At 35.8% G+C, this 13,337-nt stretch overlaps 1 protein-coding gene across 5 annotated transcripts in view; it reads left to right on the top strand.

The window, feature by feature from the left end:
• Positions 1–13,337, top strand: part of AKAP7 (A-kinase anchoring protein 7) — a 90,049-nt gene that overhangs the window by 1,157 nt on the left and 75,555 nt on the right. For all 5 annotated transcript variants that reach the window (XM_069787324.1, XM_069787322.1, XM_069787323.1 and 2 more), the window contains exons 2-4: positions 2,292–2,441; positions 3,496–3,641; positions 8,502–8,638. In XM_069787324.1, coding sequence (XP_069643425.1) covers positions 2,292–2,441; positions 3,496–3,641; positions 8,502–8,638 — 433 coding nt within the window. The remainder of the gene's footprint in view (positions 1–2,291; positions 2,442–3,495; positions 3,642–8,501; positions 8,639–13,337) is intronic.

The raw sequence follows: 13,337 nt of genomic DNA, 5'->3' as shown, positions 1-13,337 counted from the left end.
GAATGCAACCAAATATGTTTTATTGCTCCTTGTTTTTGTATTCTCTCCTCTATGAGCTAGGTGTATCATGGTATTTTTTCTGCTGGAACAGATGACTTAAATACTGGTGAAGAGCAGCAGCCACTTAAACAAATACAAATACAGGAATAGTGTATACACCTGTTCATGTATGAAATTCAGTCTGATATAATTAAGCATGCAATTAAGAAAAAAGAGTTTATCCTATAACAGCTTGGTGGTTGAGGAGTTCCCATGGAAGCTGCTTTTGTTTCTTAGGTCTCAGATTATCAGCATTATGTCAAGAGTTTTGAAAAATCTTTTTTTCAGGTTGGTTCAGTGACTAGAACATGATTCTTGAATTTTGTTGCTGATTTCTTTAATAAATATTTCAGAAAAGGTGAAGGATGGAGTTTTTTTGCTTGGGGCACAACCTGTAGAATTTAGAAGCAGTGCCTGTTTGGTTCAGCTAATTGATTTGAGAAGGGACATTGTTAGTCACTAGCTGTGCCTTTGCTATGCCCATCTGCTACTGTGAGCAGACAGAATTTTTCAAAGTGGCACAAGTATGTTGCTTTTTGAGCAGATAGAGCAAAGGAAACGCATAATCTGCAATGTACACCCCTCAGATTTATGTGAGTCCTTGTTCTGCAGCTGATTCTGCCTTAACAAATCCTTTTTGATCCCAGCTGGTTATGATTCTGCATTTCTGAATCTTGTTGATAACGTTACTGACCCAGACTAGCCTACTTGTTTGTCGGTTTCATGGCTTTCTGTCTTGTCCTTCACTTTGAGATCTCTTTGAAGGAAGGATTGTTGTTTGCTGTATGCTTGTGGTTCACCAGCAACAATCTGTTCTGTATGACCTTTACTTCAATCTAAGCGTTAAGTAATAATTTTATCATTGCTTTAACATGTTTGCTGTGCATAGTTCTTTAGTGTCTACAGGGGGAACAAGCAACAAATCTAAATACTTTGTTTCTTTTTAATAGCCTGTGGGTTAAAGTTAGGTGTCAGACCACAACCACAGAGTGATTTATGCCTCCCTACTTTAGGTTAGAGTGAATTAGCATTTGATCAGGTTGTTCTTTTACTTATCTTCCTTAGCATAAAGGGATATATGCACACTCCACAGGGTGATAATAACCCAGACTGGGTCTGTAATATTGATTTTATACATGTAGTGTAGCTTTGCATGCCACAAGAACATAATATGCACTTCTGCTGCCAAATTTTCCCCTTGGGCCAGATTTGGACTATCTGCACTGGTCACAAGAGGAGCTTTGAAAGTGTGTTGTCTGTAGTAATGAGCTGTCCTGGGATAAACTGCAATTCTGACATAAGGCTTCTTCCACTACAGTAATCCCATTGTGGAGTTGTCCCAAAAGAATATTGCTGGATGCCTGGTTATGTGCACATTTTTTGCTGCTAGATAAGGTTTTACTTTTTCATTTTTTTTAAGGTATAACTTAATACGCAAATATTGGAGTTTACTGATGCAGAAACACGAAGCAGACATAAGGAAATGACTCATGCTTAGTACTCTTGGGGAAAAAGACATTTTTAAAGACTTTTTAGTGGAGATTATTCTGTCTTTGTGGTATTACTCTGAGATAGAACTTCATGTATATCTTTATACATGCAAGATGAGTTTTTTATTTTGATTCCTCCTTTGATTTATATTGATTCCTTCTTTAGCTTAAATACTAAAAGTCAGTTTTTAGAATAAGAAGTTCAGATCATTGCTGTCTATAACATGCTATACTGTGTGGGAGATGCAGGAGTAGAATAATCATCTCATTCCTGAATGATACAGTCAGATGAGAGCTCTTTGTTATATGTGAAATGGTAGGATTCCCTTCCTGTGCCTCATTTTCAGTGTGTTTACATTGGAATTAATTTGCCAGTGTTTGTCCACACTGAATTTCATATGCCATTATTATTATCTAAAGTGAACTTTACGTGATGTCCGAAGACTTTATTTTTTCATGCTTAATTATAAGTATCCCTTTTTTTTGGCACATAATTGCATTTACTTAGAACCAAACAAGACCATAAGTTATTAAATACAGAAGGCTGAACCCCCTTTTTTTGCTGTTCCACATAAAGCATGGAAGTATTTTTGCTGATATGTTGACAAGGAAGAAGAGCAGTATTCTTAAGGGGGTTATATGTCAATATCCTTTTGCTGATAAGTGGAGTAATGTATACTTGATATATTGCTTGTGTATGATGTCTCTTAGCTGGTTATATAAAAAACTAAGATCCAGTGTGTTGTTTTAAATATATTACAGATGGGCTGGAAAATGTACAGCAAAAGAAAATCTTTAAGGAGAATAAGAAAAGGACACAACAGAGAAAAGAGCCATGTCATGCTGATTCGGTAGAATCTCTGATGGCAGAAATGCCGTTTGTTGACACAGATATTGAAGATGAATTTGTTAGTAAGTATATTAAAGAGAAGTGTGGAAGCATAGACACATCACGCACTCAGTTCTTGGTCCTGCCTGTTGACGTGTACAAGTGGGCCTAGCACATGGAGCAGAGTCTCCCTGCAAGCAGGATCCAGCCCAGAGCCTCTCTTATTAGTACTCAGTCTTGCAAATACTTGAACATATTAAAAATTTACCACTTTGTGATCCATTGCAGCAATGAGTCACAGAATAAAGACATCTCATATGTCAATTCACATTACTGTATATGAGCTTCTCAAGTGGTGGCTTTTATGAGCTATCTTCCAATATGTGTATCCAAGCATGTGGCTAGAAGTGCACCTTTAATTGGACAGTGGATGTCTGCAGTCTGGTCAGTTTATGTGTATGTATCAGGCCACATGGTGGGAGAGGGTCTGCAAAGTCCTGAGGAAATAAGCTAGGAGAAAAATAATTTATGGTGCAAAGGAAGAATTGAGGACATGCAGTTTTCATTTGCTATGTGGGAACGTGTCTTTGGCAAAGGAGGAGGTAGACAGTAGATCTGGCTTGGATTAAATTTTCTTCTGGGCTGAGTTTGGTCCTTGAACTATAGGTTGGCCAGTCCTAGTCTAATACAACCTTTTCCCTTAATAATCCTATGTATTACCATGTTTTATATTTCAAAATGCAGCATGCATGGGATTTTTGAAACGTAATGTTGGTCCTTTTGCTCTGAAGTCATGTCCATATTCAAGTGTAGACAATTTGCAGGCCTATTACACTGCAGTGTGAGTTGGCTAAATGAAACACAGTAGTTTGGAAGCTGTGTGTCTATGTTAGCAGTTTATAAGCCCCGCTTAGAGGTGTAGGCTGTTAGTTGAAGTATGGTACTCCACTTGTATGACTATATTAATTCAGGTTGGAGTAGGATCCCAATCAAACAGTTCAGAGCATGGGCAGATCTGATGACTGGGAAGACATGCTCCAGTCAGCTGACCGAAGTCCAGCTCCTGTTGGCATGATAGTAAGTGTATCTTCATTTTGATTTGTCTGTATGCTGAAAGTAATTTTTTTTTCTCTTCAGTGCATGCAACCTCTGAAATAAATACAAAAAAGAAAAGAAAGAGGACTACTGGAAGGGAAATTGAAGAAGGCAGTGAGAGAAAGAAGAAAAAGAAAAAACAGTATCAGCCAAATTATTTCATTTCTCTTCCAATTACCAATCCAGAGGTGATATTCTTTATTATACTAATTTGGTATAACCAGAATTACTTCAACAGCTGCATGTGTTTATAAGAAGAACAGTGTTTGATCTTGAGCAAAATAATTTTTTTTCAGATTTTTTAAAGGAACATTAGCAGCCTAATCAGAGAGTAACTTTATTTTAAGTAACATTTTTGTGAATAAAATTGCTTTTCTGGGAAAGACTAGAGGAAAAATATTATCTTTTTGTTCAGTTTTTCAGTCTTACGGATTTCACATAATTTTGACTGAAGCTGGCTTAAATTTCCCCTCTGTACTGTTCCAGTATTGCTTATTTTGTCATTCACTTAGAATAAGGAAGAGAGACATTCCTATTTAATTTAATAAGAAAATCACTACCAATATTTTTAGCTCTCCTTATAGATAGGAATTTAAAGTTGGATGTACTGCTGTTTTAACTAGGCAGTTTGTAGTTTAACATTTTCCAGTAAAATTGATAATCTTATTTAAAATTCAAACAACCTATTATTTTAGTGAGATGTTGTTCAAATGGATTCAAGAAGTGCAGAGAGCTCTTTAAGAAAATGTATTTTCTTGTAGTTGGCATGTGTTGTCTCAGGCAGTGAATGAGAATGATTTCTTTCATGCTGTGCGATGTTTCTGGTACAGCTTCGATACCTTTTGTGTCTGCAAACAAGGCAAGTAAATGGATTATGTTTAAAAAGTTAAACCCAACAGTTTACCACCATCTCCAAATTTGGGTTTATTTTTTAATACCAGGAGCTATCTCAGGTGAATTTTAACTCATCCTACATCTGTACTATCTGTTCTCTGAGAAAGTCAAAGATTAAGAGAATCCAAAATGAAAATAAACCAAAGTAGGTTTGAAAATTACAGTGCAGTCTTTGATTCTTCAAAACATACTATGTGAAGAAGAGATTGTAGAGGCTGGTTTTGTAAGATCCAGGACATCCTGACAGGAATATTGTGGGGGATCTTTTGTATCATCTTACCCTGAAATATCTTTTTTTTCCTGTCTGTTCCATGATTTAACAAGTACAAGAATAATGTAGGGGTTATATAATCTGATAATTGAGAATTTCTGCTCATGTTTGTTCTTACGTTGAATGGCTGGTTAATTGGAAAAGTCTTAACTATGCATGCTTTTTTATGTCATGTATTTAGTCTTATATAATTTACTGAGGTAAGGGAACAACTATATTAAATCTCAGAGCATTTGGGAATTCCAGGACTTTGCTAGAAAGTTTTGTTTATACTTGTCTTAGATGTAGAGTTGTTCTGAAAGTAGAAAATACACGTTGGAATTTGTATAGGCAACATTAGCCAAAATTTAGACTTAAGACACCTGGATTCTTGATAGCCAGAGGGAATCTGGTAATTGCTGGTAGTATTTCAGTTAGTAATGAGAGACCTTTCTCTTTTTGAGGATCTGATTTTATTCCAGTGAAGTGTTTTAGGCATTAGTACTTTTTCTTCATATTTTATGTGGTGTTTTAAGCTTTACACAGAGAACCATTTTGTAATAAGAGATATTTCTGGAACATTTAATGAACTGTTCCTCTTGGAAATGAAACAGTTTCCTTGTTTTCATTTTAATTGTGTTTTGAATCTTCAGAAATAAAATGTGGTGTTCCATTAATTTTGGATTTATATTGAACTTTTCATTATTACTTGTGCAAAAATAGTTAAATGGATGATTATCATTGTATCCCTTTCTGGTAAATTTTTTTTAAGTTGTGTTTCATCTGATGTGTTATCACTTGGTAGGTTAGCCTTTCAGGGTCCTCCAGTCTTGATTATAATTAATCTGCTAAATCTTTAAAGCTTACAGTCTTTGTATTCACTTACTAGTAGTATCCTTGCAATAAGCAAAGCTATGTTATTTTATTATTCTTCAGAAAAACATAATCCAAGTAATGGGAGAAGGGACCTTGAAATCAGTATTTAAGGCCTTATTTTGGAGCACTTTTGAAAATAATCTGAGGGGGCAATGGTTGAGTATGATCTGCCTTCAGACATTTCTTTCAGTTAAGTTAGGAAATCTCAAAAAAAATCGCATCATAGCAGTTCAAATGTAACATAAAACTTTGTAAGGTAACGTAAATAGCAGGTTAAATAGCAATTTAAATTTTTTATTTATGCAGTGGGTCATAACTAGTTGTACAGAGATGTAGGAAGAGTCGTGGTTCGCTTAATTGAAATTCAGCACACTCAAATGTTAATTGGACCTTAGATTTATTGAAGAAAACATAATGAATCTGAAGTTATATTATGCATTGTGATGGCATAGCTATGCTACAGCTAATGTGTTACGATTTGATCACATAACGTCTGGGAAAACATATTAAAAATAAATTCCTGAAATTCACAAAAATGTACTTGAAAACTTTTTCTTCTTTCCAAATAGTGTAGATTGTGTAGAATGTTGTCACTTAGCCAGAGAGAGAGAACGTGCTCAGTCTGCTTTCTATTTTGCCTTTATGAAAAAGGCAGCTCATTTCATACTTTCCTGGTGGGTTCAGCAATAGCTTGTCTCTGGAACTGCTAACTGGCCATCTTTGGAATTAATCCTCTTCCCAAAGGTATGTTATTCGTTAGGTTTTTAGCTTGGTTTCCTAATGGAGTTTATACAGGTGTGAGCCTGCCTATCTGTTTGCCTTGTTATAAGCCCATTGGGTTTTTGTGGGTTTTGAACCTGCTGTGGGTTTTCAACCTGTTGTCCGAATTTGGATAAAAAAATTGACATCTCAGAGGTACTAATTTCCTGCAATTTTTTGTGGAGTCGGTGCTTGCATAAAAGAGAGAGCCATGAAAGAACATGCTTGTGTTGAAGACTGTAGTGTGACTGTGGCAATTACCTGTTCTTCTAGACCTGCCAGATGATGAATGAATATCTGCATGTTTGTTAGCCAGTCAACCCCTTAGAGCTGAAAATCAGCCACAGCATGTGTTGTTTCTTGCCCAGACCAGAACTGAACTTTATGAGGGAGCTGGAGGTAGTTTAGGACATGAGCAGGAAGGGACTCAGAAGTACTGCAGGAGGAAGCTTTATGGGTAAGGGGATGTGGGGTATTGGCTGCTAATCTGAATGCTGAATAACATCACTGATCTTTTTCAGAGCTAGGGTGGTCTTACCCCTATGATAACACAGTTCCGCACCTGTCTTCTGTATTCTGAAGGGCTTGTATGCTTACATTTATATTTTTTTTCTTCACCAGCTCTCAGGTACAAATTAAATTTAGAAGCAATAGGTGAAAATGGAATAAAATTGTAATTCATATGATAGGTGATTTCATTTTTGAGGTTTGGTGGTTTTTTTTCTTTACGGGGATAGCTTCATTTGCTTTAGTTCATAAACTTGAATAATTATGCAGTCAATACATTGTAATTACCAAGGATTGTGTTTATCTGGTTTTTGTTTAAATGTTGGTTAAATTTCTCCTACATCTGAGACAATAAAAGTGTTATTTATCCAGGATAAGATCAGTTCTGACATATGAAGGAAAGTGGTTTTATTACAACATGATTTATGACCAAAATATTGGTGGAATTTTCTTCATATGTCTTACACTACCTAAGACGCTTGTGGTTTTGTAGATGCCATATCACCTCTTTCCGGCAAGTGGCTTTTACCGTCTTTCTTCCTCCCCACCCTCTCTAGAGTTGGTTTCTTTCAGTTATAATTTGGTTTTATTTATATAGCACTACTAGATATCTATGATTAGGTAAAACTCCTACATGGCAAAACTCATCTTAAAAAATTCAATCAGAAAAATACTGACCACTCCCATTAGATTGTGTTTTTTCAGGAGATTTATATGTTCCTTATGATTAACAGAGCTACCAAAATATATCAATGCCTTTTTTTTTTTTTTAACCTAAGAGCTACTTGTGCTTATGTTATAAAAGAAGTCAGTATGTATAGTATATGTGTGAAGCATTCGCCACTGAGTTTCAAATAAAGAAAAAGATGATTGAAGTTTTCCACATGCTTCTTTTTGACTTTTTACACCAAAGCTAATTTGCCTGTAACGTCTTTGCTTACAATGCTTTAAAAAATAAATCATTTTGTCAGATGGTCAAGGCTATTGGATTTGATTTCATTTCAACTAACATATTCAAGAATAGTTGCAGAGTTTTTTGGGTTTTGTTTTTGTTTTGTTTTTTTAAATCAGTACAATACAATGATCATAATGGCAAGCACAGAAAACATTTTGGGTACAATTTATAAAGCATGTATAACCATACAAATAATTTTCAATTAAGAAAATGTAATTCAAATAATTTTAAAGAAAAAGACTGATGAAGTTAGAACTGTATACATGTTCTATGGAAATTCATTAAAATAAGTTTGAAGAGAGTATATAAATTATATCTGTCTACTGGGCAGTATAATCAGAATTGTAAATCGGATATCTCTACAAATTATTTACTGAATTTGTTTTGTATGTGTCCAATCCTGCAAAGATCTCTTCTTTTTCTGGACACTCATCTGCACATAGCAACATACAAGTTTAGTAAACCGGGCAGAGAAAGTCCTTGAAGACGCCTTTTGTTTGGATTACTGGCAGTGTGAAACTGGATGATCTTAATCTGCTCCAGGAATTTATCATACTTATGGAAGCAAACTGCTATGAAGATGTGATGGGGGGTGTCCAGTGCTTTATTAATCACTCTCTTTGTACCCACTTTGGGTTTACTCAGGTCAATTAGCACAGCTTTGTCAGAGGATAAAACTTTCTTCTGCTAAAATGGTTTCTACATAAACATTTGATTTCAGTTTGTGCACTTTCTTGTTCACTTGCATGATGGGATACAGTAATTGTAATGGCTAACTGTTGTTTCTGTGTCTGTCTTTCTTCCCAGATTACTGGCAGTATTCAGGCTGTCCAAGATGCAATAATACAAAAGGATCAAAGGCTTTCCAAAGCAATGGTTCACTCTGGCTCGTTGCATGTCACCATGCTAGTGATGCATTTATCCAATGAAGAAGAAATTAGCGTGTAGGTATTTGGTGTTAAATTAAGTATATGAAAGTATATTTGCTGGTGGAGTTCATAAAAAGACTAGAAGGGGTAGCTGATGCTTATTTTTTGCAATACACAGCCCAAAATTACTAGGGTTACCGAACATTTAATTCATGTTGTTCTTAAAATGCTAATCTTAATATTAGCCATTTTCATAACTTATGGTATGCCATGAGCTCTGAACAAAGTATTCTTTCTCCCTTGCGTTTTTCTTACTGTCTGCTGAGCTTGCATGCACAAATCTCATGTTTGCTAAAGTAATTATTTTAAAACAATGTTTTTATATAGGGGACACTGAACAGATTAACAGCGGAATTTTCAGAATTTCATAGCTTAGCAAATGTTATAAGCCAAATTAGTAATTGCCACTGAAAGGCTTTAATGGAATAAACCTTAGCTCCAAGCTAATGTCTCATGCAGTTACAGTTTTTTTTTAATATTCCTAAGTGAATTTAAGTACACTAAAAGAGAGGGGGCTATTAAGCCTTATCAAAAGTATAATTTTTATGTTGCTTCAGTGATGTAGCTGATTTTTTTGATCATATAAAAGGTAGAAAAGTTGTGGAAAGGCATATATGTTATACGATGACATCATATGTCTAAATGTTAGATGCAACTGCTTGCTTTATAAAAATGCAGTTCTCTGGTGTTTTTTACTGTTCATCACATGCTGTACTGCTATCTGACAAGCCTACTTTAACATTCAATGGTTAATACGAAGATGTTCAGACTTTTTAAGTCTATCTATACAGCTGTAATTTATGAATGTTCAGAATAATAATTTGTGTTGTCTAGCTGTAATTTTGACTTTGAATGAAAACGTACATTGTATTTTATAGTCCTGCTTTACACAGACTTTCTCAATAGTTTCTTTTTAGATGTGGTGCCCAATGGCCTGCATATGTGATGTCTCTATATTCACATGTTATAATTGCAGAATTGAGATTGCAAACTCTTTGGTAATAGAGTATTATGTAAAATGCTGATAAATGGCCTACTGGCATTATATGAACATCTGGGAATCCTCCATTGCTTATGTGTCAATTTTGTAGTGAATTGCTAATGAATCAAAATTCATCAGGTCCTTATAATTTTGTGAAAGAGAAGCCTCACAGTTTCATCTTCCCCAGATGAGTTCTTTCAGGGGCCCTCTGTCATATATGTATATCTATCTATCTATCTATCTTACTGGTTTCCTCTGCAGTGTTAGCAGGCATGCAGTCCAGTACTGAATTGTCTAGATCAAATAATGAATAAGTGCAATGAGACATTGCTTTGGCTGTGGTAATACAGTTACAAAATAATGTGGCTAATAAGTGTGTGTTGAATACCTTTTTCCCCCAGAAGGTTAAAGTGCAGATTGCTCACAAGAAAGCAAGAATCCAAGGTAGAATCTAGGAACCGTTTGATAGTCAAGGGCATGCTTCTAATAAGTAGAAGTATTTTCGCTAAAAACATTTAACACACCTAAAAATAGTGAGTTATTGGTATATCTAAATCAATTGCCCTGCTTGTTTTTCACACTTGTTTCCTTGAATGCTCTATCTTTGAGGCCTCTACACTCTTACCTCTCCCGTGAGGATGTGAGTCTGTCAGCATCCTCGTCTTCAACAGCCTGATCTAAAGGGAGAGAAACAGATAGCCAGGAACAGAGACTAGAAAGGAAAGAAAAGGATACTAGATCTGCTGGACTCCCTCTCCTCCCCATGTGCCTTTTCTCTCCTGGAGTAGGCACACCAGCTTCCTCCTGCCCTGGTTGATGAGCAGACTGTGGTAGCACCTGAAAATCGGTGAGAACAACCACCGACTGTGTGTGCAAGATTTTTTTAAAAAGGGTTTGAAGTACAAACTTTTTAAAAAGGGAATGTGAGAGGATATCTCAAAGACAAGTATGCCTGCTCATGAATATTTTTTAGAGTCCTAAACTGTATATCAAAACAAATATTCTAAAATTCAGTATCTTCTGCTACTCGTTGAGCTCCTTCTTGGCTCTCACTGTCCGACTGCCAGCCAAGCACTTACTTACGGAGTTCTTCTCTGCCTCTCCCAGCAGAACTCCACAGTCCAGGCACCCAGGAGCTGTCCTCTAGTCAGCAGCAGCTTCCCCAGTGATTCACCCCTTCCCTGGCCAGATGCCTCCTACAGGTATCTAGCTCAGCTATCCTCAGGTATTCTAGATCGCATTTTCTATTATACGGGATTCTTACTTTTTTTTTCATAACTGGTGTTTTCTGTTTAATCTTTTGGGAGAACTTGAAGGTAAAAAGTTGAATTTTCCTTTCTTTGCTTCACCAATTTTTGATACCAGATTAATGGAAAGAAACCAAGATCCAAGCTGGCAAAAGAACCTGTGTGTAACAGGGTGAGAGTAATCCCTCAAATAAAGTGCAGCTAGTCAACTGGGCATCTGAGAGTTCACAGATCCTTAGGTTTGGATCCATTAAGTTGTTTAGATATCTGCAGTTTTTCTACTGTATTTGCACAATAGTGCCTCTGTCTATACAGAAATGAAATGTGTTGAACACTATTTGAAGTCAAAACGCGTGATAAGAATGTGCTAAACGTAACATTCAATTCAGCACAAAGCCCTTTGTATGGTATTAGTACATACAGCTTTCACCCTGAAAATGGAAGATCTGTATTCTAGGCCGCTCTTTCTAAGGGAATGCAGACCTGTAATTCCCATGCAAGTTTCCTAACTGTTGGCTGCGGTCTAGCCTTCATGAATGCGCTTTACATCTCTTTTTGTAGGACTATATGAATAATCAAGAATGTGAGATTTTAAAAACCATAAAGAAAGCAAGCAAGCAAGAGTCATGACAGCACTCCCTTCAAGCAAAGGAGTTCTAGTCCTTGCTAACTGTATGCATAGTCATGGGATCAGGTACTAGAAATCAGGATGCCTGCCTTCGCAGTAAATGCCTTCATTACCAGACTATAGTGTCAAGTTCTTCTTGCTTGTTATCTGTCAAAGACTATGAACCTAACCTTTTCATTATACATGTGAGAGCTGAAAGGGTTCAGTTTGGCTTTTTTTGCAAGGTTGCTTTTTCTAACAAGTAATCAAAATTAAAAGTTCAGAAATTTCTGAAAAGAAACTACATCAATTTTAAGTGCTTTAAAATTTACATTACAACAATATAGAAAAAACCCAGGGATTGCTTCTATAATCCTCGTTTGTATTCACTTAGAATATGCTGCTTAATTCTCTTTTTTATTTCCTTTCTCCACTTTGGACCAAAATGCTGGTAAACTTTTTGTTATCCCTGTGGGTTAGTTGCACTGAATGTAACTACTATTTGGCATTGTAAATGCTGTCTGATATGGAATAACAAGATAATACCACTGTTGTGTTTTTTGCTATTGGCTTCAGTGGAAATGTTTGTCCTTGTGCATTAGTCTTACAAAGCAATTGTTAGACGTTATAAAGTGATTGACAGAATATGAAAATACAAAGTATGCTAGAGTGAGATGACAATTATTTTTCTAAATATTTTAGTGTTTACAAGATTATATATAAAAGTACAACTAAATCTTCAGTGACACAGTGCTAAACTGAAAACACACTGTACTGTTTGAATTAACCTTTCATAGACCTCATCAGGTAGAGTTAAGCTGGTCGGTGTGTTCTGCAGCACACCCTACAGTATGGCAATACAAATCTTTGTTCAGCTGGGGAACAGAGCTTCCCATGACTCTCTGTATAGCAGTTCTCAGATGCAAAAAAATCCAGAGCTGGGTTTTAGGTTTGTGCATGATTCACTACCTGAAAGCCCACTGCAATCTTTGACACAGTGTATTTGAAATATCTGTACTTGTCTTGGAACAATTTCCAGGTTCTTGTTGGTAAATAAATCTACACATGATTACCTGTGAAGTAATCTGACAGGTATAGCCAGTATTAGATGGTGTTTTTGAAAGGTCTTGAAGTATAGCACTTACGAAAGACACAGGAATGGGCTTGTCTAATGGTGATAAAAAGGTAGGTAAGTGGCAGAGACTATGTTCAAAAAAAAGTATCTTTGTCAAGGAACAAGTAATGGCATTGTTGTTTAAATTGGTTATATAGGAGCTAAAGTACATCTAGGCTGTAGATTAAAGTCCTATAAAAAACCCACAGGTGGACTATATCAATCAAGGATATTTTGTCATGTAATCAACCTTAACGTCTTTCTTAACCTGGCCTAGGTTTCAATTAAATGCATATCATCAAGAGTCCATCTTGTTAAACACAATGGAAACGTGTGTAGAGTTGTTTGTAATTGTACAGGCTTAAAGAATATAATTTAACCTACTTTAGAAATTGTGGTGATGGCTTTCATCCAGCTAGGACAGAAAAAGTAAAATAAACTCTGTTGGAGTTTTTAACCTGTTACTGCCATCTAGCGTTTATAAAGTCAACATTGGTTTAGTGAAAAGTTTAAATTCGTATTCGTTGAATAGAATTAAAAACTGTGAGCATGTGAGAGATCTTTTAGAAGACACTAAGAATGTTTACATAGTTTTTGTTTAGCACATGAATCACTTCAAGTGCAAGTCAAACTAAATATTTCATGTAATCGTACATACACTTAATGTGGCTAATTAAAATTATTATTAAAAGGTTACCAGGCTTGCTCCTGTTTCTTAACTTACATGTAGATTATGTGCGCATGCTACTTATCTCTTAAAGAAA

Source organism: Haliaeetus albicilla, chromosome 7, assembly GCF_947461875.1.
Source record: "Haliaeetus albicilla chromosome 7, bHalAlb1.1, whole genome shotgun sequence".
In the NCBI taxonomy this organism is placed as follows: Eukaryota; Metazoa; Chordata; class Aves; order Accipitriformes; family Accipitridae; genus Haliaeetus; species Haliaeetus albicilla.
This window is presented reverse-complemented; position numbering and strand designations above follow the sequence as displayed.